Genomic DNA, 27668 nt, shown 5'->3' with positions numbered 1-27668 from the left:
ACTAAGATTTTCCTTCTGTTTTCTTCTAGATGTTCCATAGTTTTAACTCTTATATTTAGGTTTATGATCCATTTTGTGTTAATGTGATGTAGGAGTCGAAGGTTATTTTGTTGTGTTTTTTTTTTTTTGCATATGTCTATCCAATTATTCCAGCACTATTTGCTGAAAAATTATTTGCTCTCTTTAAATTGCCTTAACATCTTTGTTAAAAATCAGCTGACCACATGTGTGTAGGTTTGTTAAAGGACTCTTCTGTTTCATTGATCCATTTGTCTATATTTGTTTCAATATTACTACACTGTCTTGATTACACAAGTCTTAAATCTTTCAGTTTTCTTTTTTCAAAGTTTGTTGGCTGTTCTAGTAGGATATTGGTGCTTCCGTATAAATTTTAAAATCAGCTTGTCAGTTTCTTCCAAAATTCTTCATGGAATTTTGATTGGGATTGCATTGAATCTGTAGATTATTTGGGGGGGGGGGTGCATGGAAGGTAGAATATCAATCTTGATGATATTGACTGTTTTAGTCATTAACTTGCTGTATCTCCCCATTAATTGAGGCCCCTTTTAATTTCTCTCAGCGGTGTATTGTGCTTGTAGATTCTGTAATGAGATTTTTCATAGACTGCTCTTTTATTTGTGAATAAACCAGTTTCACTTCCTTTTTTCTAAGCTGGGTGTCTTTTTTTTTATTCTTTTTCTTTTCCTTGTCTTATTCCACTGGCAAGAACTTCCTGACAGGTTTGAATAGGAGTGGTGAGCTCACATCCTTGTCTTATACCTCCTCTTAGGGGGAAAACATTCAGCCTCTCACCATCAAGTAAGATGTCAGCTGTGGGCATTGTAGAAGCACTTTATCAGACTGAGGAAGTGCTCTTTTATTCCTAATTTGCCGAGAGTTTTTATCAGGAATAGACGTCCAATTTTGTCGAATGTTTTTTCTACATGGATTGGAATAATCAAGGCTTTTTCAGTTTTGACCTTTTATTATGGCAAACTACATTAATTTTCAAATGCTATCTGCCTCCCCACTTTAAATTCTAATTTTCCTTTTTTTGCTCTTTCTTGGTGTAAAGATGCAGACTCCTTATCCTAATTGTCTTGTTTGTTCTCACTTGAGCCCGCTGTTCATTTCTACCCAGGCTACCAGTACGACTTGGTAATGGACAGTTGCATGGAGGCAGGCCTGGGCTGACTCCACAGGTTAGGTTTGCAGGTTAGGTCTGTAATGAACCTGTGGCCAGGTATAGTAACAGGTGCCCTAGCTTCCTTGTTGGGGCAATGGTATAGTTCCTGTTGTCTGTGGTCTCAGAGGAGACCACTGTGTGGTAGGGGACAGGTGCCAAACACGATGCTGGCAGGCAATACATAGGCAGTGGGTACTGCCTGCCTCACTCCAGTAACGTTAGACTTGCTCCTCTTAGGGACACTGAGAGCTGTTGAGTGCTCCTTCCCTGGAACTTTCAGCATGCCCTTGTCCTCCCCAGACTGACCCCTGCCCAGGGCAGTAGTGTATGGACACATTTGTCTGAGCTGTGAAGCACAGTACACACCACATGTCTCAGATGGTCTGGGTTCATGGTACGGTGGGTCTTAGACCTTGTTCTATAGGACCCTCAGAGGGTCTGTGACGCCATAGGGGAGGCGAACGAGGGGTTGGCTTGCCAGTGCCCCTCCCTCCCCTTAACCCCAGCAGCTCTAGCATCTGTTTTTAGGATGGGATGGTCTCTGTTAAAAAGTATAGCATACATCCAGAAAAGTGCTCAAGTTGTAAGTTTTACATTTCAGTGAATATTATGAAGTGAACACCCGCAAGTTACCCGCACCCTGGTCAAGGAAGAAAGCATTTCCCCAGAAGCTACTCTTGTTTATCTCCTGGTCACTCCCCCCCACCCCCCGCCCCACTTCCTTGACTTCTGTCACCATCGAGAAGTATTGCACTCCAATACAGAATGTATTCTTTTGTATCTGGCTTTTCACTTGACAGTTTTGAAATTGATCTTTGATGTTGTGTGTAGCAGTAGTAGTTCCTTCATTTGACTTTGAATGGATAGGCCATCTTACACTTTGGCCATGCAGGTGGTTTTCAGTTGGGGCTGTTCTGTATACGGCTGTCCCCACCATTCTCAGTGTACATATGCTCACATTTCTGCTGGTCGTACTCTGGAGTGGAATTGCTGGGTCGTAGAATATGAGTGTTCATTCTTACATGATCTCTGACATAGAATCCCTAGGCTCACTCTCCTGTTCCATGAGTAACAGGGTCCTTATTTCTCTCCATGGTGGTCCCTGTTGCAGGAAGGCCCACTGCCATTCCTTGAGCTCCACACAGAGCCCAGGAATTGCAGGACAGCAGGGAAGGGGAAAGGGTGGCCTCCTGGCATCACACTGGGGTCACATAGCAGCCTAGCAGTGAGTGAGTGTGCCGGTCTCCTGGCCTGGCCCAGGCCCCAACGGCAGAGATCTCTCAGGACAGTGATCAGTGCACCATTCACAACCTGCAGGCATGATGCAAGCTTTTCCCAACATTCTGTCCACGTTCCCCAGATCGCAGAGGAGCGGCTGGGCTCATATTGGTGGCTCCTTTTGCTTACATCTGAATTGGGCTGGTGTTGGAGGCCAGGTCAGGCCCAGCTGCATCTCTGCCCATCCCCGCTGCTGGCCATTTTCAGTTGGCAGCACAGGAGTACACTGTTGTCACCTCACTGTTTTACTTAACAGTCTCTGGGTGGTTGGCTCCCATCAGTTCCTAAAAAGCTGGCTCATTCTCATTTTGGATCACCCATTTTCCCTGTGCATGTGGATTGAGCACTCTGTGTGTCCCTCCCATGGGCATCAGGTCATTTTGTCTTGTACAGCTAATAGTCTTTCTGGCTGTTCCTGTAGGAGCAAGGTTGGGAGTGAGAAACCCCCACCTGGCATGCTGTCATCAGATACACTGCCGACCAAACCTTCTGTGAGCATGCCTGGCAGAAATAAATGCTCTGCTTGGTTTTCAGACTTTTCAGTGTGTCAGTGTAGGAATGAACCAATTCACAGATGATGTGTTGAGAGCTCTTGTGTTCTCAAAAAGGGCCAAATTACAACCAGAATTGTACACCCTGTTGACCTGATTTCAAGGGGTCAGGAGAGTTTAAGTCTGTGGTTTTGTTGGGAAGAGCTGCTGAGATGTAAAGGAGGGAGAGAGGGACAGTTTGGGGGCCACGGCTGTGGAGAGGAGTGCTGCCGTTCCTCTTGTTCCTTCCCCTCCTTGTCTGTAACCCTCTTTTGCAGCGGTCCCATGGATGGAGCTACTGCTCTGCTCATGCTCGTCTGCTGATGGGGAGCTCCAGCAGCTGGCCCTGAACCCTAGGCCTCCTCTTTTGGGGCTGCTCGTGGAGTGCAGGCAGTGCTCTGCCTGCTGCGTGGGCCTGGGGGGAGTTTCCGCCCCTGGCTTGAGTTGCGCTTCAGTTGCTTGCTCTAGCCATGGGTGCTCTGTGGGTTGTGAGTGCATGACAGGCCACGCAGGCGGTGTCCATACTCCAGCTGTGGACGCTCCTGGGGATCAGATGGGCCTCACTGATGAGGAAGTGCTTTTGTAAGTGGTGAGCTTAGCATCTGCACCTGGAACCTCCCCCCACCCCCCACCCCAATACTCCACTCTAGTGTTCTTCCTCCTCTAAAAAATATTTTGCCCCTCTGGCTGTGAGGCTTCCATGGGGTGCTGGTGGCGGATGACACCTTTGCCAGACAGAGCGCAGGGCACTAGCATGGTATCCATATGAGGGAGGTTCCCCTTGTTCCTGGCTGTGAGCGCAGACAAGGCAGAGCAGGGCCAAGGAAGCTTCATCTTCCAAAGCTGATAAGGAGGATCAACTACAACAACTCCTTTTCCTCCCTTAGGGAGATTGGGTGGGACAGGGTGGGTCTGGGAGACCAGGCTCTGCCAGGCCCTCTGGGGGATGCAGGTGCCACCTCTTATACCAGCTTGTGACAGAGACAGTTCGAGTCACAGAACAGCATCCGCTTGGGAACATATGTGGAGTTATCAGAAGCAGGAAGACATGCTGTGGCTGAAAATGGTGCGGCTGGGATGAAATCACAGACACGCACTTGCCCAGCAAAGCCCCATTTCATTCATCCTGTGCACACGCCCTCAGCAGACACGACTGATGCCTGCTGTGTGGCTGGCTGGGCGTGGTGACTCAGCTGGGGATGGCATTAGAATGCTCAGCACATTGAAAGGCTCAAAGTCTGCTTGCTTCTGGGTGCCATCTGTGGCATATTTTGGTTTGGAAGGACAGCTTGCTAGCTGATGAACACTTCCAGAGTCTTTTGAGCTATTGGTTTTTGTAAATTCTTGTCTAGACCTTTCTGCATTTTAAAAAAGAGAGAGAGAAAAAAAAGATGGCTTTCACATCATTGGTTTTAAATGGAACTCTGTTTTTACTGCTGATCTGGCCTTCCTTGAGCCCACTCAATGAGTTGGTGTGGGCTGCCCCACACAGATGTGGGCCCACAGGGTGGTCAGGGGACTGGCCAGACAGTGAGGCAGGGTTAAGTCCATCCTTGGTATGTGCCATTCAGAGCCTGGAAGGGAGCAGGCTCCAGTGCTATCATTGTTTACTAAGTGGCTCAGGGTGAGCATTGAGGGTTAGTTGAAACCCCTGCTGTGGTGGGAGGGTGTGTGGGTCTTCCTGGCTCTAGGGCACACTAGAAAGAAGGTAGAGGCAGCCTAGAGACAGTCAAAGGTGCTGCTAGGCATGAAGCTGCTGGTCTTATGTGGCTTCAAGGAGTGCTTTATAACCTGTGCATTTCCCTGCTGTGGTGGTTGGGAAGAGTCTGTAGGCGGGATGCCAATGCCACCAGCCTGGTTGTATCTGGGTGCCATCCCTCACTCCACCTAGTAAAACTCCAGCTGCTCTTACTTTAGTGTAAGGCCATACTCTGCCACCTTCTAGATGCACGCTGAGCCCTGGACCCTCAGGCACCTTATCCATAAAGTGGGGTTTCAAGGATGAAAAGCTGGAGTTTTGCCTCTGGAGGAACCCAACAAGTGGTGGTCCTGTGAGAGTTGGGCTGGGGTGGTTCCACTAGTGCTTGGACTTCAGGGAGCACCGGGTTTCCCCTTTGCCACCACAGACGCACATGTCCGGCTTCATTGCCAGGAGGTTGGGGATTTCGGGTCGAATAGGATCGCTTGATGCATGGAGGAAAGAGTCATGAACCAGGGACCTCACAAACTCTGAAGCTCAGCGTTTCAGTTCCTTGTTTCATGTTGGGGTGGAAATCCCCCTGGGTGGTAATTACTCAGGGCCTGGGGTTCACCTACATATCCCTTGAAATAGGGCAAGAAGGAGGCTGTTTGGTGGTGGTGTGCTCTACTGCACTTGGCCCAGATCTGTACACAATCCAAGGCCAGGCTAGTGATTCAATTCATAGAGCAAATTTCAGACATGTGATAGGGGCCAGTTAAAATCTTTTCTCTGATGAGGTCTTATTTTAAAGATGATTTTGCGTACCCTGTGTGGGCAGGTTTCCTGAAGACATTCTGGTCTCCTGGACTCTGGGAAAGCCAGTGGGGTGACTGGGTTTCAGAGGGGGCTGTGCAGTGTAGCCAGATGGCCTTTGGGAGCAGCTGAGAAGAAAGGTGTCCTGAGCGGCCAGGTTATGCAGCCTAGCTCAGGTCATAGAATCTGAGATCATGCATGTGTGAGTGTCGGGCAAGAAATGGGAAGCTGAGCTGACAAGAAGTGGGCAGGCCTTTGGGGCAGTGGGTGTCCCTTCCTTGGGTTTCTGTTGGCTCTTTACTGTGTTTCTGCCCTCCCTGGACAGAGCGGCCTGGCCCATGCCACTCAGTGAGATGCCCCAGACCCCGGTGCCCTCCACCTGGCCTCTGGCCTCACATGTATGAGCACACATGTGATGGCATCCACAGACAAGGGCTTTGGTAGGCTTGTGATTGGCCATCACATCAGAAGCCAGGGACCCTTCTTGCTAACTCTTCCCTCCTGAAGCTAAATACCAAAAACAAGTGGGCTGGAGCGGTGAGCAGTTCACACAGGAAGTCGTCATTGGTAGAGAGGTGAGGTGATATACTAAGCTCTAATTATTCAGGAAATACAAATTAATCTGCATCTATTGAGGGAGCCCTAATGAGGAAATGAGAGAGGCTGCAGGTGCTTAGACTCCCTTGTGTGGATTCTACCCCTTTTGGGAAAGCCGGTTGGCAAGTGGTTTTGAGAGGGGTTTTTTTGTTTGTTTTATGTTTTGTTTTGTTTTGTTTTTACTAGGAAGAATCCCAAGGGAGACATACAAGGGAGGAGAGGACCGTGGAGGCTGCATGTGGGCCTTGGCCCTTGCCTGCAGACCTAACCCAAAATGGCTCAGAGGCTCCCTCCTTGTGCAGGACGGAGCAGTGTGTGGGTTGTGATGAGTACATGTATTTTTATAGACAGGTGGTCTGTTGGGGTGGTGGCGACAGTCAATTCCCACATGGGCTAGAGTTGGTAGAAGGCAGGTTGTGTTCTCCTGGCATCTTTGCTCTGGTCATCTCTTCCCTTTCCAGGGCGTTGGTGCTATCTGATCATCTCTCGGTGCTGGGACCTCTGCTCTCCACCCTAGGAGGCCCCACTCTGGTGCTGCCCTCACCATAGGCATGCCTGTCTGTCTTCCAGCTGCCACCCACCTCCTTGCCCTGAGAACCCGTGCTGGGCTTTGCAGGCCTGTAGCCTGGGTGGGAGCCTCCCCTTGGCCACATCTGAGCCTTGGAGTCTCTGCTGCCCACCAGCCCTCTCATCAAGGTGGGAGGCCTGCTGCTCCTGAGTGGGTGGGTAGGTTGGAAAAGGCAAGTTCAGGAGCCTTCTCTCTGGGGTTGGCCACTGCCTGCCAACAGGCTGGCTGCGGTCACACTGCCTACTGGGTTTGAGGTTAGAGGCCTGGCCTGGTTTTGCATAGCCCTAGGACTCCTCCCTGTCAGGTGTGGTGAGCATCAGGGCCAGACTCCTTTGTTGCATTTCTCAGGGTCTACTGACTGAATATATCTAGAATGCCCTGGCGCTTCCCATACAGTGCTCAGTGCCTTCATCATCATCGTCCAAGACAGGGCAGAGCCAGAGGGATGAGCCCCTAGGGCAGTCTCAAACTTCCATGCAGCCAGGAAAGAAGGAAGGAGGCAGAGGATAGCATTTTCCACAGGGCCAAGGGCTTCTCTGCACACTGCCCCAGTGATGGCAGGGCCTACAGGCCTAATCCATCCTAGCTCCTGTGCAGCTTCCAAGAAGGATCCCAGCTGTAAGGCGTCTGTGGCTCCAGTTTCTGCCAGCCTCAGGGTACCCAGGTGTTCTGCCTCCCCCTCCTGTCTGGCAGTGGGACAGCATCTGCCCAAGGACAAGGACACTCTGTGCTGCTGGGCTTGCTCTGCGGAGTCTGCTGGTTCAGGAGTATGTGGGGACCCAGGGCTCTAAATATACCAGGGTGAGGTCACGAGTGGAGACAAGCCATATGGCAAGCCTGGGACCCTGTTGGGGCCAGCTTCCCAGGTCTAGGGACAGGGAGTGTGGGTGGCCTTGCTGTCCCTGTGGGACTGGCCTCCTTACTGCACAGTCTTTTGCATTGCATCCCTGTCCTCAGCACATTAGAGATATGTAGGGAGTTGATTGTGTCTCCTCTCAGATCCTCTCCCTTGGTGCAGCTTGGAGTAGTTTTTTTGGGCCATCTGGATATATTCACAGCAGCAGCCCTGAATGAAAACATGGCAAGGTGAGGCCTTTGTTGCCAGGGTGCAGGTTGGCTCCCTGGCAGAGGGGTAGCATCACAAGAGCTCTGTTAGGCACAGTGAGGCCACTGTCATTGCTCTGTGGTCACTGTACAGTTTATACCCAGGCTGCCTTCAGCTGGAAATAGGGCAGATAAGAGAAGCCAGGAATACATGTTGCCAGCAGAATGGCCCCCAAGGATGTCCACATCATAGTCCTCAGAACCTGGGCATATGGTACCTTACGTGACAGAAGGGACTTTGCAGATATGACTGAGGGAGCAGACCTGGATTATCCGGGTGGGCACAGTCTGATGGAGTCTTTAGAAACAGAGACCCTTTCCTGGTTTGTCAGAGGTGTGAGAGTTCTGCCCCATTGCTGTTGTTTAAGATTGGGGGAAGGACCAGGTAAGCCAAGCAATCCCAGAGGCTGGGAATGGCCTTCAGATGACAGCCACCAAGAGAACAGGGACCTGTCCTGCAGCAATGAGGAACTGAATTCTACCAACACCTGAAAGAGCAGAAAACAGGCCTATGAGAGCCCCCCAAAAGGATGGCAGCTTGCTGACACCTGGATCACAGCCCAGGGAGACCTGAGTACACACCTTACCCTCTGAATCCTGAGACAATGCATGTATTTCATTTAAGCCACTCAGTCTGTGGTCATGTGTGATCATTTTGGCAAAAACAGGAAACTGGTACACTACTATGCTAGCATGGATGTGGAAAATAGGCTTCCCTACCTTCCAATGGGAGCAGCCTCCCTCACGGCTAATTAGTCACTCATGGCTTTGGAGCCAACAACCCCTCTGGCTATTATTAGCCCAAAGTCAGGTCTGGTAGAGGTAGTGATTGCAGACATCTCTGTAACAGCCAAGTGGAAACACCTCTAAGTGTCCCCCACCAGCAACAGCGAGGGGAAGCACCTAAGTGTCCCCCAACATGCCCTGCTTGCTAGGGTTTCCCTCTACTGGAAAGCTGAGCCAAAGAGGGCAGGGGTCTGTGCAGCTGGATGTTTTAGATCAGCAGTCTCCAACCTTTTTGGCACCAGGGACTGATGCTGTAAGAATCTGATGCCTGATGATGATCTGAGGTGGAACAGAGGCAGTGATGCTAGCGCTGGGGAGCGGCTGCAAATACAGATGAAGCTGCACTTGGCCCGCCCACTGTTCTCCTCCTGTGCGGCCTGGTTCCTAACAGGCCAAGGATAGTACTGGACTCTGAGCCTGGGGATTCGAGACATGTTTTAGATATTAGAAAGAGAGCAATGTATAGACTGGGTTTTGTTTTGTTAACATGTGATAAGTGTATACACAGGCTTGTATATGCAAGGGAGATTTCTGGAAAAGCTACAAAGAGACACTGCAGTGGCTGGGTGGGAGGCGTACTTTTCCTTGCTATATTGTGTCTCCGTTATCTGCCGGAGGGAGAGGGAGGAGAGAGAGACAGACAGACAGAATGTGCTCACTGTGTGATCTTAGAGCCGGGGAAAGGGAGCTTCCTTGGGCGTGGGCTCCCCCTTCCAGCCTGCAGCTGCTGCTAGGGTTATAGATAAGTGCTCTGGGGCTCCTAAGGAATTTTTGTCTACCTCAAAGTGGCAAAGATCTTCTCCTGTTTCTTCTAGAAACCTGAGAATTTTCACTCATGTTTAGGTCTGTGGTTCACTTTGAATTAATTTTGAGTATGCTGTGGTGCTTTGGTGTAAGTGGAATTGACCATATGTATTTCTGTGATGCTTCTCTCCCCTTGGTTTGAGCTCCGTCTTGTTGCTGCACGCAAGCTACAGCTCGTTCATTTCTATGGCTCTTCAGTTTATCACTCTGTTCCTTCAACTCTTAGAGGACACTGGTATCAACATTTGACCACATGACCTGCACCTTTCTGTGCCATCTCCTATCTGTAAAATGTGATGATAATAGTACCTACCCTGGGTTGTTGTCAGAACTAAATAAGGTGGCGACATGTGGAAACATGATTAGGACAGGGCCTGGCTCTTAGCAAATATAAAGGGACGTAATTGCTTGGTCGTGAGATGCCCATATTGTCTGTACCAGACAAAGCCCTTTGCTCCCCAGTCAGCTGTGCCCAGAACACTATAGTGTTGTCAGGTAACTTTTCTGCTAGACAGGCATGTGCAGTGCGCCCACTGGAGGGTTCGTTCTGCCTTTCCTGATTACTAGGAGACTTAAGCACTGGTGCTGCAACCTTTTGTTTTGATCAGGGTCTCTGTGTTCCAGATGTGGATCCTCAGGGCCTTGTGGCATGTTTTCTGCCACTTTTTGACTTTTTGTTCTCTTTATGGTATCTTCGGATGAACTTTAAAGGTCTCGTTAATGTAACCAAATCATTTGGGTTATTATGTATCTATTTTTTAAGCTTGATGCATTTTATTTAATAAATGCGTCAGCCTCCCACCCCATCAGATGGCAAAGTAGAGTGTGTCTCCTGTCTCCTGGATCAGGAGCAGATCTTGTTTCATAACTGTCATGAGTTTCAATCGTGTGACAGCCACGTGGGCTGGTGGTGTGTACATGGATGGGAGGGTGAGCACTAGGTGCCATGTTGGCCCCAGGTGGGAGGCTGTGTGGGGTGGGGGCTTTGGTGTTGCTGGCTCCACTGGCCCTTGGTGAGGGAGAGGCAGAGCGGACTGGGATAGGGAGAAGGGCAGGGACATGACTAGCAGCTCTTGTCTTGCAGATCCGGAACATGGTGGCGGTGTTGGAAGTCATCTCCAGCCTGGAGAAATACCCCATTACCAAAGAGGCACTGGAGGTGAGTGTCCCTGGCCCACAGCACATGCTTGAGAGTGCTATCTTCCCATGGCCACTGTAGGAACTGGGAGCGAAGGCGGGGGTTCAGTCTCAGAGCTGGGGCTTCTTCCTCCTCAGGATGCCCTGCACCCTCAGAGGGTGATGGTGATATGCCCCGGGGAGGCCGCAGTGTGTGACGCTGGCACCAGGCCCTTCATTTGCTTTTGCCTTTGCTATAGTGTGCTCTTACTCAGAAAGCTTCCCTGGCACACGGTCCTTGCAGTGGCCTTGGCGCCAGCAGCCTGAAGGATGGCACTCTTGAGCGTGCTGCCGCTGGCCCAGGGACCCTAGGATCTGAGGACTAAATTTGAGAATTTAGATGTCACAAAAGACCCAAAATCCCTGTAGGTTTTGTTTGGGAAGTCAGTTTTTTAGGGGTCATGGGAGGACTTGCTGTCTCAACAGTGTGTTATGGTCTCTCTCTCTCTGGTTATAGGAAACTCGACTCGGGAAGCTCATCAACGACGTCCGCAAGAAGACCAAGAACGAGGAGCTCGCCAAGCGGGCCAAGAAGCTGCTGCGGAGCTGGCAGAAGCTCATTGAGCCTGTGCACCAGAATGAGGCAGCGCTGCGGGGGCTGGCAGGTGCCCCTGGCTCTGCCAATGGGGGTGCTCATAACTGCCGGCCGGAGACGGGGATGGCCAGCGTGCCCAAGAGCATCCACGACCTAAAGAACCGCAATGACATCCAGAGGCTACCTGGGCAGCGGCTAGACAGGCTGGGAAGCCGCAAGCGCCGTGGGGACCAGCGTGATCTTGGCCACCCTGGGCCACCTCCCAAGGTCTCCAAAGCAAGCCATGACTCCCTGGTCCCCAATTCATCACCCCTCCCCACCAATGGGATTGGCGGGAGCCCTGAGAGCTTCCCAGGCCCCCTGGACAGCAGTGGGCATTTGGGTCCTGAGGGCAGCCGCCTCGAACACAGCGAGAATGACAAGCACAGTAGCAAGATCCCCGTCAATGCCGTCAGGCCACACACCAGCTCCCCAGGCCTGGGCAAGCCCCCCGGGCCCTGCTTGCAGAGCAAGGCTGCAATGCTGCAGCAGCTGGACAGGGTAGACGAGACCCCAGGGCCCCCCCATCCCAAGGGGCTACCTCGCTGCTCCTTCAGTCCCCGGAACTCACGGCACGAGGGCTCCTTTGCCCGGCAGCGGAGCCCATACACACCCAAGGGCTCTGTGCCTAGCCCCTCGCCGCGGCCCCAGTCACTTGACACTACGCAGGTGCCATCACCGCTGCCGCTGGCCCAGCCATCCACGCCCCCTGTGCAGCGGCTTGAGCTGCTGCCCAGCGCAGAGAGCCCTGTGTGCTGGCTGGAGCAGCCTGAGGGCCACCAAAGGCTGGTGGGGCCAGGCTGTAAGGCAGGACCGCCCCAGGCCGAGCCTCTTCTTCCCCGAGCTAGCTTCTCCCCGGATTCCTCCAGAGCTGACAGCGACGCGGCTTCCTCTGGTGGCTCGGACAGCAAAAAGAAGAAGAGGTACCGGCCTCGTGACTATACAGTGAACTTGGATGGCCGGGTGACTGAGGCGGGTGTCAAGCCCGTCCGGTTAAAAGAGCGGAAGCTCACCTTTGACCCCATGACAAGACAGATCAAACCTCTGACTCAGAAAGAGCCAGTGCGGGCCAATAGCCCTATACACACAGAGCAGCCCAGGACAGAGCTGGACAAGCCTGAGGCCAAGGCCAACCTCCAGAGCCCCTTTGAGCAGACGAACTGGAAGGAGCTGTCACGCAATGAGATCATCCAGTCCTACCTGAGCCGGCAGAGCAGCCTGCTCTCATCATCAGGAGCACAGACTCCAGGGGCCCACCACTTCATGTCTGAGTACCTGAAGCAGGAGGAGAGCACCCGGCGTGGGGCCAGGACGCCACATGTGCTACTGCCTCCAGGCCCGCCCACCGACCTTCCGGGGCTAAGCCGCCAGGTCACGCAGGACGATCTGGACAGAATCCAGGCCCACCAGTGGCCAGGGGTGAACGGGTGTCAGGACACACAGGGTAACTGGTATGACTGGACGCAGTGCATATCGCTCGACCCGCACGGTGACGACGGGCGGTTGAACATTCTGCCTTATGTCTGCTTGGACTGACCGGCTCCTCAGCCTCTAAGTGCATTCCTACCTTGCTTTAGCGGGAGGGTGGCTGGGGCCTGGAAGCTTCCAGTCATTGGGAGCCTGGCCAGGGCTGGAGGGAGGCGGCAGGAGGCTCGGTCTCTCCATGCTCTTCCCTCAAAATTCTCCTTCTTTTGTGAAATGCTGCTACCAGTTTACTAACAAAATTACAAAGGAAGGACCGCATGGAAGGAAGGCCGGCAAAATGAGTTCAGAACTCTATAGCAAACCAGCTATAAAAAGCATCAGTCCCCCACCCCAGAAGAGGTGTGGAAACTTCCCGTGAGCTGGGACCTCAGTTGTAGGCAGGCGCAGAAAACCTGTGGGAGAGGTGACCTTTAACACAGTGACAGAAGCACGCATCCCATCTGCGTTTTCTGTTTTTTTCTAAATTTTGCCCTGAGTTTCTGAGGCAGTGGACAATGCCATGGCCTCTGTTTGCATCCCACCAGGCCAGTGTTTTCTGTCATGGTGCCAGAAGCTTCTGGGCTACAGTGAGCTGCTGGCATTGGGCAGGCTTCCTGGCCAGCAAGTTTGACCTACACTCCATGGGCATCCACACATTAGTATTTGGTTTCAGTTCAAATCCAGTTTTTAAAGAAATGCTGCAAAAATTTAAGTTTCTAGAGTTTATTTTATCCCCCTTTCCATCTCACCACCAGCCAAATTTTCCTTTTTTTCCTCTCTTCTCATTTTCCCATTCCTGCACATATCTAGAAAACTTCACCTTTCTAGAGTTCTGTCCCCAAGACACAAAGTTCCCACAGGTGCTACTGGTGTGTAAGCTGTACTATTGGCAAGGAGACCTGTCTGTGCGCTGGAAACACTCATGACCATTCCTTTAGATTCGTTTGCCTTATGGTTATTGTCATAACGCGATTTGCAAAAACAAGGAGCCTTAGTGAATGTACAGTACCTAGACTTCTGTGTTCTCAGGATGCAGAAGGGAGCAACTTTGCTATTTGGTCCAGTAAGTGGACACCTTGTGATATAAATGTGGAAATAAAAAAACCATTTGCACAAACCAGCCTGAGAATCGTTTCTCATTTGGTCCTTTACAGCCAAATCGGCCCTTCCTGGATTCTGGTTGAACCGAGAGGACCCGGGCCCCACAACCAGACTGTAGGGAGGCAGGTAGAGTGACCAAGTCAGCCTGTTGGTGTTCTGCGTGGACAGTGACTTCCACCTGCCTCTCATTCTTTCAGGGCCACATGTTACCTCTCCCACCTCCGATGTTACCTGCTAGTTTTGGGTAACAGACCGAGCGTCAACATCAAAGAAGGTTATCCTGTCTCCGGGCCCCACCTGCCCCAGAGAGAGAAGCCCTCCCCCAGGCAGGCTCCATTGCCCTGGTCTCAGTGACATTGTTTTACCTCCTAAAATAACAGTAGTTTTTACATGGCATGGCGCAGAGCCCTGTCTAGCAGTGTACCCCTTTGCCCTGGCCCTAAGCTGCCAGATCCCCATGCAGGCCTGGGGCCGATTTAAAAAACAAAAAAAAAACAAAAAAAACTCCCTTAGCTATAATATGATAATCTTTTCATTCTCCCCCCTTATCACTGGAACCATAAGCTGACTTTGGTTTTCTAGGTTTTCACTATGGAATAAGTCATTTTGGACACAGCTACTTAATTTCACAGATGAGAAAGCAGCAAACCCTCCACTCCGCCCACCGTAGGGCAAACTAAGGGATCCAGGAATATTCAGTCGACCCAGAACCAACAGGGAGATCACACAGACCTGGTGCAGGACACCCACCCCAAGAAAAGGAGACGGTGAAGTGGCTTTGAGGGCAGTCTGAGATTGAACTCCAGCCCTGTCACCTACCAGCAGGTTGGTGTCCTAGGAGTGTCTCCTTTCCTCAGACGGGAGCTTTGGGACAGGTCTCTGCTCCCTGCCTCACCTGCAAGGACCACCTCTCCTGAGTATACATTAAGTCCCAGGGTAGGTATTGCCTACCTTTAAGAGTTTAAAGTTTCCCTCCAGCAATTTAGAGATAAATGAGTTGGCACTTTCTAATTTGGCGAGTGAGGACACAAAGAATTTTAAGACACGCACCCCCCAACAACAACAACAACAAAAATGTTAGTACATGACTTTCGGAGCGAATGAAAGTCCTATAAGTAGCAGATCATCTTGTTGAAAATGCGATCTTGTTTCTCTGCGCTGAGGACTGGGGCTGCTCCATCCGGTTGGGTCCTGGTGCATCAGCGGTCGGGCTCGGCACCGCGCCCTCGCGCAGAGCCCTGTAGACAGTGCCCGAGATCTGCCGAGACGGAGAGGATCATACCTGCCGCGGCGGTTCTCTGGACGTGACCCCGAGGACCGGCCAGGCTTGCAGGAAGGATTTAGCTTGTCACAATTCAGTCTTTCACAATTTCAGTGTCCGCCGCCTCCCGGCCATTAGGAATCTGGTTGAAGGCGCCGGTGAAGCGCGGACGTCGAGGCGTGACCCCGAGTTCGATGACTGGCTCATACATGCTGGCGCAGCAGGGCCCTCGCGCTCCCGCTCGTTCCGCTCGGGCTTCGGCTCGCGGTGCCCTGACCAGCCCACCGCTCGTGCCACACTCGGTTCTCGTCCTGCGTCTCCTTCCACTTCCGGGATAGACCCCGCCCGCGCCGGACGCCCATCCGCGGGAGGTGGGGCCTCCGCTCGCTACGTGGTGGCGGGCGCGTCGGCCGGCGCGTGGCGGTGACGAGAGGGCGGCGACCAATGGGGAGCGGCGTTGGCGGACGCGCCCGCCCCGCCCGGGCTCTCTCCCGCCCCGCTCCCGCCCCGCTCCCGCCCCGCGTCGGGCCGTCGGACGGGCGGGAAGGGGTGGCTGCTGGGGCAGGATGGCGGCAGCGACGGTGACGGCGGGGGCCGGGGGCCCGAGCGCGGCGGGCGGCAGCGGCGGGGCGCGCGAGGGCGCTCGGGTGGCGGCTCTGTGCCTGCTGTGGTACGCGCTGAGCGCAGGCGGCAACGTGGTCAACAAGGTGATCCTTAGTGCTTTCCCGTTCCCCGTGACGGTTTCGCTGTGCCACATCCTAGCTCTGTGCGCTGGGCTGCCACCGCTGCTGCGTGCGTGGCGCGTGCCCCCCGCGCCGCCAGTCTCGGGCCCCGGGCCCGGCCAGCACCCGTCGCCCGGCCCGCTGTTGCCGCCGCGCTTCTACCCGCGCTATGTACTTCCTCTCGCCTTCGGCAAGTACTTCGCATCGGTGTCGGCGCACGTCAGCATCTGGAAGGTGCCGGTGTCCTACGCGCACACCGGTGAGTGCCGCGGTCGACTGGAAGGTGATGTCCGGCCTAGAATGACAGATTGGGGCCCACCAAGGCTGTCAGCAGGGGAGAGACACGAACGGGGGTCTAGGGAGGGCGAGGCTGAGAAGGGAGTTGGGAGCCAAGCAGGACGGACCACAACTATTGGTTTTGTGGCGAAGTCCCATGGAAAGAAGGGTGAAGAGGTCTGAGGGGCTGCCAAGCTGTCCCAACCCGCGGTAGAGTTGGGACAGGCTCCCAGTGTGTCCCCCAAGTCCAAGGTTGTTTTGTGAGCTCCCCTTTCCTCTCTTTGCAGTCAAGGCCACCATGCCCATCTGGGTGGTCCTCCTGTCCCGGATCATCATGAAGGAGAAACAGAGCACCAAGGTAAGCCAGGAGTGCTCTGGGCAGGTGGAGGCTCTAGGAGAGGCTGTTGCCCAGCTGGTGACGTGGTCCAAGCTTCAGGCCTGCAGCCTGCCAGGCTTCCTGTCAAATAAGGAAGTCAGATTAGATGCCTCTGATGGCCCTTTTGCTGCTAATTTTTTTCAAATCATGCTGGGGGCACTGGTGTGTGGGGTGTGTCCCTGATTTGTCAACTGTGTGGTCTCGCGGATGCAGCTGTCTCTCTCAGGTTCTTTCCCTCCCTGCTTTGATTCCCTGCCCGGGGTTGCAGATAGTCGATGACCTGGTCTCACCTTGGCCAGGCACCCAGTACCCCTCCAGTAGGACCCAGGATGGAACATCTGACTTCTTGCTGGAACATAACTTTGACAGAGTTGCACTTCTTTGCAAGAGACAGGGGTTGGGTTGGGGTTTCTGGGGTCAGAAGTAAGATGCTAGTCACAGGAGTCTGTCTGATTTGGCCAAAATTCAGCAGAGCCTTCAAAATAAAAACAGCCAGGAATTGAGAATGTTTGAGAATGGAAGTGAAAGCAACACACAGAACCCTGGACTGCTTAAGGAGGATGCTTTGGGTACAATCCAGGATCTGTGTGAGATGCCAGCCCAGGGTATTTTCTGGCTTGGGGCAAGAGAAGCTGTGACTTCAGCCAGACACAACCTTGCCTCTGTCCTTATGTGAAAATGAGACTCTTGTTGTCTCAGCTGGAAGTTGTTTCATGTTGGACAGAGTACCTCTTTCCTACGTGGTCAGTTTTCCTGTATTTTATGTAACTCAGAGCAGCAGTGCCCTGGATCAGCTTTTAGAAATTGGGCCACCTCCAGCTGACTTTTTATTTCAGTCTTTTTCCCTGTAAGACCAGGGTGTGCTCTGCTGCCTGCCCCCAGGGTGATGTCAGATGTGACTAGTCTCCTGGATCGGAATTGCCCAGGAGGTGTGCAGCTGCATCACTCGATATCACAGCACGTTTATCAGGTTTCCCCGTTGTACGGGACATTGGACCCAGGTTGGGCAATGAACCAGAAACTTCAACCAGTGAGGAAACAGTCGGGAATGGCCTGTGCAGGAGAGTAATGGTAATGATGGAATAAGTATGGACCCACCCTGTGAGGCAAATAAGGCAGGTCGTCTTAGGGGGAAGAAATGGACTTGTAAGGGGTGAGTCACGTGTCTGAGGCCCACAACCAGTAATGGGGGAGCTGGGATTCAGAGCCCTTGCTCTGTGCAGAGGTGTGGGGTGGTAGGGAGCGGGAGGGCCTCACCACCCCCTCCTAAAATCTTCACAGTACTTTAAGCATGTCCTTAGTATAGGGAGTCAGAGGAGTTTTATGTCAGGAATGGATTCCATTTCTCCGGAATTTGGGAGCCATTTAGCTAGCATTGCTCAGGAACCATTCCATACACCAGGCTCTGGAAAGCTTGGACCTTCTGGAAGGCCTCCTATCACGGCATGCTACTCGTTCATTCAGCCAGCAGTTAACTGGATGCATACTGCATGCTGGGCACCAGGATAGAGCAGTGAGCAAGGACCTGCCCTAAAGAAGTACAGGGACACAGATGTTGTAATGGACACTTACAATGATGGGTGGAGAGCTCTGTGCCTGGGAATACAAAGCAGAGAAACCTGACGGGGCAGGGGTAGTTCTCCTTGTGAATGGTATGTAAACAGAGACCTGAGGGGAAAGAAGGTGTGGCCAGTGTCCGAGCCAGGGGTAACCGAGTGTTGGAAGAAGGATCCTGCCAGTTCTTTGGAGGATTGGGGTGTCAGACCCTGGTGTGTTGGTGGTGGCAGCTGGATAGACTTGTTAGGAGCAACCTTGGTCTGTGGCCCTGAGCACGGGCTCTTAACGGGGTTAATGGTATAGGGAGTGGGGCTGCCCACAGTGACATAGCTCTGCCACAGATACTCTGATAACCATCTTCCCCCCAAACCCGCAGAGCATCACTGTCACAGCTAACACTCTTGTCCGAAGGTGTCCCTTCGGTGAGGGAGGAGAGTGGCTGAGGCTTTCTCCTGGGTATCTGTGTTGGGCAGCCCAACTTGACAGCCTTTCTTGTCCTCCTCCCACAGGTGTACTTGTCACTCATTCCCATCATCAGTGGCGTCCTGCTGGCCACTGTCACCGAGTTGTCGTTTGACATGTGGGGGCTCATCAGTGCCCTCGCAGCCACACTGTGCTTCTCACTTCAGAATATTTTCTCCAAAAAGGTATTTGGGTACCATTTGGGGTGTGCACGGTGTTTTGGGGAATACATGGGTAGCATTTGAAAAAGTGGTCAAGTAGGGATTTCTTAGTGTTGGAGCAAAAAAAATCATGTTGCCCTTCTGGTTTTCTATTTGTTGTTTAATTTTTAAAAGCTTTTTTTTTTTTTTTTTGTTATGCAATTAGCATATGCTCAATGTGAAAAAATAGAGAAAAGCCCAAAGAAAAAAATCAGAATTGAGCACCTTCTGTGTGCCAGGCACTATAGTGGGTGCTAGAGATGAAATATTAAAAGACCTGCCCCCGCTGCTTAGTGCTTTCCACACTATTGAGTGAACTCACAGTACTGTCCCCTAAAGAGAACCATTAATGCTAGGGGTATTTTCTGCAGTTTTTCGAGTTGTAATATTATAGATACACTTTAGAATTTTCCTTTGCCCATTTACTATTGTAACATCATATTCTCCCATATCATTAAAAATTATTGGTCTCAACTTCTGTAATAATCACACTCTATTCAGGTACCACAATTAATGCAGTCAGTCCTATTGCAAATGCAAACTATTTCCAACTATTCATTGCAAGTAACACAGTAATGAACATCTTTCTGCATAATGTTTTCCTCTCAGGTTATTTCCTCATGACTGGCTTCCAGTTCTTGGATCTGAGAGCATGAGATGTTTATGGCTTTTGATACACTTTACCTGGTTGTATTCTGAAATAGCTATATACCAATTTGATTTAAATCAGTGGGATTTCAGACTGCCTGTTTTACTGCAGCTTCACCAGCATTGAGGATTGCTGGTTTTTTTTTTTTTTTCTTTCCTTGGTTCTTTGTGCATGAAACATTGTGCTTGTTTCGGGCACTAGCTACGTGTCTCATCATAGGTGCACTTGGAGGTTTGGCAATCAAACTTGGATGTCAGGGTTAATGTACAGTCGCTGTGTTTGGGGCCTGGGTAACTGGAGCCCTTCTTGCCACTTAAGGTGTTGATCGGCCTTTAAAGAGGTTTTCTCTCTTCAGGTATTAAGAGACTCGCGGATCCACCATCTCCGGCTCCTGAACATCTTAGGCTGCCATGCTGTCTTCTTTATGATCCCTACATGGGTCCTGGTGGACCTCTCCGCTTTCCTGGTCAGCAGTGACCTGGTGAGTTGGCCAGCCCTAAAAACACACCCTTTTCTTGACTGGCTCCAAAGTAAGTGCTTTCTTGGGGAGTTACACTACCATGTTGACTTTGGGGCATTTGGGGGCTCTGACAGCCTGGGCCTTTAAACACTCAGATCTTTGTCGGCTCACATTGTGTGCAGTCAAGGATGTCGGCTTCCTTTGCATTTCCTTCTCCACTGTGCTAGATCGCAGCTGCTAACAGCAGTCGTATTGCACTGGTGGCATGAAGGAAGAAATACTGCCAGCATGGGGGACTTTCCTATCCTGATAGCCTGGTGCAGCCGTCATTCTTTTGAAAATTGCGCTCGATTCCTTTCTTGGTGTCATCTCTACATGTTTCCATTTACTCCGATTGTAGCTGTACCTCAGCACAGGGAATAGCCTCTTCCCCCCACCTGCCAGGCCAGCCTCCAGAGAGTGCTAACGCAGGTGACAGGGACAGGGAGGTGGGCGTGGCTCTTCTAGGCCTGAGTTAGGGAGGAGTAATGTTTATGAGGTCTGTCTGGATTCTTGCCGTTGATCTTTAATCTTTAGCACCACCTGCGGATGTGATGGAGAACATCTCCAGTTACCAGATGAGCTAACTGTGGCTCTGTTCTAACTTCCCTTCCACATTGATGAGCTGTAATTTTTCAGTGAAGAACTTTCCATCATCAACCAGGACTAGTGTGTTACCTTGAAGCACAGTGCACTAGAGGCAGATCTGTGCTCCTCTTTCCTTTTAATTACCAGTTTTCAAAGTAAAGAGTTAAGAGTTCAAATGTTAACCAGTGAGTTGAAGTTTTCTTTCTTTTTTGAGGGGTGGAGGAGGATTTTGTTATTTTTTTTTTCTTTAGTGTCACTGTGCATTTTTGTTTGTCAGTCATATATATTAGTCTTTTCATATTCAAATTATCCTGTCTTAGCTGATGGAGTCCTCTCTGTTGGCTCCCTGCCCTCTGACAGCACACATCAGCTTTTGGTGACTTTGGGTCCAGCAGGATGTCCTCCTTAATCTATGTACTTCCCATCCCAGACCTGCCATCAGCCACTCCTTGGGGAACCCAGGTTGCTTATAGTGGAGAGTGGCGTTTAGAGACACAGTCTGAATGCCATGTGCGCACACCCCTATTGGGCCATCATTGCTTTTAAATCTTTGCAGTGAAACATTATGAAAGACATAATGTGGGGGCAGAAGGGAGAATTCATACTGGTTCTTTCTGATTTCAATTTAATATCTCAGGATTTATTACTGCTTTGATTTTTTATTTATATCTTTCCTGGAACACTGGGTTTCTCACAACATTTCCTATTTGCTTATCCTACTCCAGTTATTCACATACATAATTCCACTGTATACAGATATAATCACTTCAGAATGAGAATCTTGAGGATCAGCTGCAGGTTTGGCACTGAGAAAATTTAATATCTTTATGCAGCTCTTTTTCCTTAGAATGTGTTCCTTTAAAAATGTACAGCAGGTCCTCGAATATTGTTTTGTGACAGTGTTAATGAGATGCTGTAGGAACTTAACTCTTGTTTATATCAATTAGCTTATGGTAAATTGGCTTCTTTATACATCGGAATCTACTGACGACATTAAGTAAGGACAGAGTACAATCGAAATGCTGTTTCCTAAGGGCACTTGAGTTAATTGTTTCGCAATGTGCCTATGTCACAAACTTATTGTGTAGTTGAGTTCCTTTACTTGCATTTGTCTTCGATTTTTAGGCGTTGCTTTCTTTCTTTGCCCCTACTAAAAAAAGAGTCTTCATATTTCCCAAACCAAATGGTAAGTCTGGGTCAGTCCCTGTCATCGCCACCCTCTCCTTTCCCCCCCCATAGGTAGCCATTTTTATGCTCTTGATTTACCATCTCAGTGTTTCTTTTCACAAATATAAGTGAACTTGTATATATATTCATACCTTCCGCCTTCCTTATACCAAAAGTGACTTTTTAGAAATTTAGAAAAGAGCAACTTCCTCTTTTCACTCAATAATATGTCCTGGAGATAGATCACTCCATATCAATGTATTTAGGTCTTTCTCATTTCTTTCATTGGCTGCATTATATTGTCAATATGTTTGTTGTCAGTTCTCTGTGTCGCGACTCTTTGGTGACTCTGTACACACACACACACAAACATGTACGTATTAGGCTCTGCTCTGGTCTCTCTTTGCTTTTTCTTGTATTGAGGACATTTTTCAGTTTTCTTCTAGTGATTACCTTTTTTATAATTACTTTTAGTATTCTCTTTTACTTGTTGAGGCTATGTATATGTGTGTGTGCATACGTGTGTTCGTGTGTGTGTGCATGTGTATTTACCTTGATGGGGCCCTTGTACATTCTAACAACAGCCTAGGAACACATGTTATTTGACAGTGCCCTACAGGGGCTGATACCCCACCTAGGGGCAAAAGTCTAGGTGACCTCGAGTAGGTCACCTAAGTGTGTCTTATTCACCTTAGAACTGTGTGATACCTCCCTCTCAGAAGGTGGTAGAGATGGAATCAGCCAGCCATCCTAAGATTGCTCCAGCTCCTGTCCTATAAGGGCCACCGTCCTGAGGGAGCCAGCTGTGTCCTCTCCACAACTGAGGCGACTGTGGCCGAGGAATTGTTCTGCAGTGAGCAGCTGTAGCTTTGCTGCATGAAGGGTCTTGCGACTGCTCTGCCCTCAGAGCACTGGACCGCAGGGCTATCCCAGCACTGCTGTCTGGGTCATGGACACTGGCGAGATGTACAGCCTGGGGCCGTCTGTGCTAGTTTGCCATGTCCTGGCAGCCTTGTCTGTACAGCCTCTTGGTTCCCTGGCCTAGAGGACTGGTGCCGAGGTGGGACTGTGGAGGCCAGGGAAGCACAGGAGCCATTGCTGCATTCCTTCTGACACCCAGCCGTGAATAGATATAAATGCATAAATATTCAGCACTGAGCATCCCCGGCCGCCTGGCCAGGGCAAGGCCTACCTGGTTCTCCCCCATCTGCCTGTCCAGGAGTCAACTCAGACTCTGGGAGGTTCTGTGGTCCAGATGTCTGCTAATTGTGGGTTTTGACTTTTGGGTCCCCTTAACCCAAGTGCCTCATTCCAGGGAGAGTCAGGCAATAACTGCAGTATTGATAAGATCGCCTTCTTCTCATGCTTGTTTGGCCTGGTATTGTTTTAAAGCACTTACAGAGCCATGATCGCATTTGATCCCCACAGCTGTGGCGTGTGTGTGCTCAGCAGGAATCATCCCTCGTTACATAGACAAGAAACTTACCAGAGAAGTCAAGCAACTACCTAGGACTCCCAGCAATGGGGCAGACCTGGCAGCTCTGGCCCTCCACCTGAAGGTTCTTCACACACTTGGGGGCTGTCTTTCCAGGACCTCCCCTTCTTATAGAGTGCATCATGTCTGCTATGGTCTTAATGTTTGTGCCCCCCAAAAATCCACATGTTGAAACCCAATTCCCAATGCGATGGTGTTAGGAGTTAGGGCCTTTGGGAGGTGATTCGGTCACGGGGGTGGTGTCCTCATCAGTGGGATCAGTACACTTAAAGGGACCCCAGAGAGCTCCGTTGCCTCTCCTGCAGCTCGACGACACCACAAGAAAACGCCATCTAGGAACTAGGAAACCCACAATAGGAAACGGAATTTGGACTTCCAGCCTTCCAGAATTAAGAAATGTCTGTTCATAAGCCCCCAGACTGTGGTGTCTGTTACAGGAGCCCAATCAAACTGAAACCATGTCCAGTAAGCAGACATTGCTCTGCTAACTTGAGGGTCCTGGTCTTGACTGAGGGAAGCCTTTGATTCACGTCGTGCTCTGCGCCCTCTGGGCACCTGACTTCCTCTCCAAGCCTCTGCTTCCTCAGCAGGAGGGGGAGGTGGTGATGGTGGTGGTGGTGGTGGTGGTGGTGGTGGTGGTGGTGGTGATGATGGTGGTGGTAACAATGATGATGGTGATGGTGACAGTGGTGGTGACTTGTGCCATGGCAGACCGTAGTGAGGGCTAGGGTCTATATGCTATATATACAGCATGTGGTATCACACGAGGACCCACTTGGGTCTGCTGCCCACCCACTGTTACCCCAGTAAGCAACTCTGTGCCCCCTCTCCCCACCTCTGCCAAGGCAGGCCTGTAATCATGGTGCTCTCTTGATTCCCTGTCTCTAGACCTATGTGTCCCAGTGGCCCTGGACACTCCTGCTTCTGGCCGTCAGTGGTTTCTGTAACTTTGCCCAGAATGTCATCGCCTTCAGCATCCTCAATCTCATCAGCCCTCTAAGCTACTCAGTCGCCAATGCCACCAAGAGAATCATGGTCATCACAGTGTCCCTGATCATGCTGCGGAACCCGGTCACCAGCACCAATGTCCTGGGCATGATGACAGCGATCCTGGGTGTCTTCCTGTACAACAAGGTGAGTTTGGGGTAAGGAATGCTGTCCCCGCGACACCCAGGGAGATACTAAGAGTTGATGGAGACGGGGAATAAAAGGAGCCTCACCAGGAGCTGAGAGGCCCAGGTACCAGCTTTAAGCTTTGCCACTGACTGGTCTGTGGTCCTGGCACAGCCTAGCCTTCTGTTTCCTGCGTGGATGACCCTGGCCTTTGCCTCACTCCAGCCGTGGCTCTTAGGTCCACTGAGGCTTTGTCGGGATTTTGCTCTCTCGCATAGGCTCTGTTTAGTTGCCTGTAAGGACATGGGATGGCTAACAGGGAGGGCCAGTCACTTGCATTGGCTTTGAAGGGCTGCTTGGCCATGAGTCTTGAGCTTCCCTGTCCTCTGTGCATGTCTTGGGGAAAGAGCCATGTGTCCCACTGCTCTCTTGACCCTGCAGACCAAGTACGATGCGAATCAGCAAGCGCGGAAGCACCTCCTCCCCATCACAGCGGGGGACCTGAGCAGTAAAGAGCACCTTCGGAGTCCCCTGGAGAAGCCTCACAATGGCATCCTCTTCCCCCAGCACGGGGACTATCAGTATGGCCGCAACAACATCTTAACAGACCACTTCCAGTACAGCCGGCAGAGCTACCCAAACTCATACAGTTTGAACCGCTATGACGTGTAGAGCCTAGAGGACTGGGTGGGCCGTCTGCGACTTCTCCCTTACACCCAGCAGTACGTCTGACAACCAGTGAATGTAAGCCCAACCACAGGGATGGTGCACAAACCATCAGAGGACCTCGGGGTTCCCAGCCCCAAGAGCAGCAGGATGTCCTCCCTGCAGCAAAGACCACCGCCCTCAAGCTCTGATGTTTCATGCCTTCCCTTCTTGGAGTCTGTAATCTGAGGGCAGTGTCGCTATGGAGATCTTGGCTAGGTTTTACCTTTCTGCGTGGACTTATTCTCCAAGTCGTTTATTTCAAAGTTCTCGTTCTGCTTCCCAGATAGCATTTCCAGATAACTCTCTGGAAAGGCAGGATTGCTGTGGATACAGACCCCAGTGCAGGCAAGGAGATGGACTCAGTTTCCCTGCAGCCCCATGGCCGTTTGCAGTTACTAGCAAGCACTCCCAAGTGCACAGCTATTTTAGTTAGCAATGAATTCTTGGAAGCTGATTATTTGACCTGCAAGTCAGTTGTTATGTGTGGGGACCCAGAGGGAGGGGCAGAGCAGGGCATTGCTTCTCTTGGATTAGTAAGGAGGAGCTGACTTAGAGGCTGGGGGAAAGGGTCATTAGGAAATCATGTTCAGTGTTTCAAGCTCTATTTCTGTAATAGTCATTTTTGTCTTTTCTGGTGGGTCTTCACTGCTGTGATGACCACGAGATGTTGAAGAGCTATCGATTTTATGAGGATCTCGCATTTTTCTAGGGAATATTTTGTAGTTGTGTGTGTTTATGCCTTGGTCCCCAGGAGGGGACACATGAAGACTAGCTTATGAATTGAAAACCCTTTTGTTTTTAAATGTTTAAAAACAAGGAAAGTTCCCACTGGTGATGCCTGTCTTGATGCATTTTGGCATTCCGCAGGAAGAAATGGTGCTGAGAAGCGTCTCTCGAATGACCACAATTGCTGAAGGCAGAATGAATCCAAAACATCTTAATGGTTGTGTCAGACAAGAACACAGAACTTTGATTCCATGGTCAGTTTTTGTGTTTACATTGGGATCTGAATCATGTCCTGGTAAAGGAGAAAAAGGGTGAACACCAAGCTAGGATCTGCTTTGCCAGATCAGATGCTTTGGTCAAGAAAAAGGTTGGGTTTTGTCAAGTTCATATCATCAGAAAAATTATGTGTGCCAAGGTCCAGGTTGGGGTCTCTATCTTTGCTGGCATCATGCAGGACTGTATCTTCCTTCCCTGAAGGCACCACTTGCTGGGCTGGTTGGGGTCCATGAGGATGGCCGCTTTCTTCCTTCAACACTATCTCCAGCAGATGGGTTGGGGATCACCCTTTACCTCCTCGTGAGTGAGACATTTCCCAGTTCAGAGAGGAAGTGACATAGCTTATGGTTGACTCCTGGTTGTTTTTGATAATTAGAATTTTGTATTTAAGAGGTTTCATTTTGTCAGCTCCTGAATGGACCGCTCCTGGAGTGGTCACAGATACCTTTAGCCTGTGAGTTTATAAACCACCAGCCTCAGGAGTCTCCGCTGTGTGTTGTTCGCTTGCTTCGTAATTACTTTGGCCAAGTTTTGAGACGTGCTGTTTGAAACCTGCAAAGGCAGTTCTCAAGGGTATTACTGGTGACAAGAGCTCACTGGGTGCCTTCCCCAGAGGTAGTCGAATCTGCAGTTGAGGTTTTCTCACTGGTTAATGATGAGAGTAAATGACTCCTTGAACATACAATTGAACTCCAAAATGAATTATGCCTCCATTCAGCTTTAATGAAATTTCCAATATTGCTGAAATTTGTATATTAGTTTTCCTTTTCCAGTGCAAGATCTGCTGGTGAAAGGAAATGACTGGTTTTATTATGGTTTATAAATTAATAAATGGGATATTTAATTCTGTACATAAATTTACAGTAAGTACATACACTGGAATGAATGAGACAATCATATTAGACCAAATCATCAAGTCAAAATACAAAGACATACTTTTGAGACTTGACAGTTCAGAGCTGGCATTGACCTCCGAAGGCCAGTTTTCTAGCCACTTACCGCCCTGGCCCACCACCCCCACCCCGCTCCCACTTTCGCATTAGCAGCTCTCTCACACTCCCAGTGCTGGCGTTTGTGGCAATGAGTTCAGTTTACCCATCTGTGGTGTGGCCTGGCCTACGACAATAACTCTAACCCAACTCCTTCATTTTACAAAGGGGAAACTGAGGCTCAGAGGGCATTTTTGAGTAGTGTTTTATTGTGTTGAGACTTGGTGTGGAATTTTTAAGCACCTTATTTTAAGTCGTTCATTTTAGGGAAAATTAAACCCCTGTTATAAAGGAGAGAAGCCAAAATATGTTCCATTGAAACAGCAATTGGAATCCCTGAACTTTGCTGTGTATTTGGCATCCATCAGGCAACAGGCCCTTTATTATCCGTGGGACGTAACCAGACCCAGTACCTTAAGGGTCTAACAGCCTTAAGGGCATAGAACATGAAATTATTAAAGGATCTGAAAATTGTGAATTTTTTTCAATTTTCACCTGTTTTCGAGACTTAAATGCTATAGACTTCTGTGGGAATGATACTGTGTTATATTCATTGATGGCATTTACCAAAAATAAATGATGATCTCCAGGGAATTGGAACTGGTCCAGTTTGTTGGCGAGGGTCTCTCTCTGAGTGACCCTGTCTTCAGTGTGCCCAGCAACAAGAGGTAGACAAAAGAAATGACCTGGTTCTCATATCCTTTTTTTTTTCGAGTCAAATTTAGGATCTATGATTTATGAATTTATGAGATGGTAGAAATTATAGAATCGCATCTTAACAGTTAAATGACATGCCTTTGCTGGACAGGAAAACATGGAAAACCCAAGAATGTTGTGGCAGCTGTGCTTATGCAGCATTTCTGAGGAGTAATAGCTGATATTGAGTACCTACTACATGCCTGATGCAGTAGTGGGTTTTCACACACAATCCTTATAATCTCT

The 27668-nt window shown here is 50.3% G+C and overlaps 2 protein-coding genes across 3 annotated transcripts in view; both read left to right on the top strand.

Moving 5' to 3' along the window:
* Nucleotides 1-13681, top strand: part of MED26 (mediator complex subunit 26) — a 42901-nt gene extending 29220 nt beyond the window's left edge. For both annotated transcript variants that reach the window (XM_016157746.2, XM_016157747.2), the window contains exons 2-3: nt 10432-10506; nt 10981-13681. In XM_016157746.2, coding sequence (XP_016013232.2) covers nt 10432-10506; nt 10981-12633 — 1728 coding nt within the window. In that variant the 3' untranslated portion in view covers nt 12634-13681. The remainder of the gene's footprint in view (nt 1-10431; nt 10507-10980) is intronic.
* A 1768-nt stretch (nt 13682-15449) lies between these two features.
* Nucleotides 15450-27320, top strand: SLC35E1 (solute carrier family 35 member E1). The gene is made up of 6 exons (XM_016157801.2): nt 15450-15904; nt 16209-16279; nt 18364-18501; nt 19521-19646; nt 23803-24048; nt 24469-27320. The coding sequence occupies exons 1-6, from the start codon at nt 15490-15492 to the stop codon at nt 24697-24699; spliced, it is 1227 nt and encodes a 408-aa protein (XP_016013287.2). The 5' UTR covers nt 15450-15489; the 3' UTR covers nt 24700-27320.
* The last annotated feature ends 348 nt before the right edge of the window (nt 27321-27668 follow it).

Source organism: Rousettus aegyptiacus, unplaced genomic scaffold (genome assembly GCF_014176215.1).
Source record: "Rousettus aegyptiacus isolate mRouAeg1 unplaced genomic scaffold, mRouAeg1.p scaffold_m13_p_16, whole genome shotgun sequence".
NCBI classification, from domain to species: Eukaryota; Metazoa; Chordata; class Mammalia; order Chiroptera; family Pteropodidae; genus Rousettus; species Rousettus aegyptiacus.
This window is presented reverse-complemented; position numbering and strand designations above follow the sequence as displayed.

Coding starts and splice junctions, on each gene's coding strand:
- SLC35E1 (XM_016157801.2), top strand. CDS start 15,490: ATGGCGGCAGCGACGGTGACGGCGGGGGCCGGGGGCCCGAGCGCGGCG. Junction 18,502..19,520: donor AGAATATTTTCTCCAAAAAG/GTATTTGGGTAC, acceptor TTCTCTCTTCAG/GTATTAAGAGACTCGCGGAT. Junction 24,049..24,468: donor GTGTCTTCCTGTACAACAAG/GTGAGTTTGGGG, acceptor TTGACCCTGCAG/ACCAAGTACGATGCGAATCA.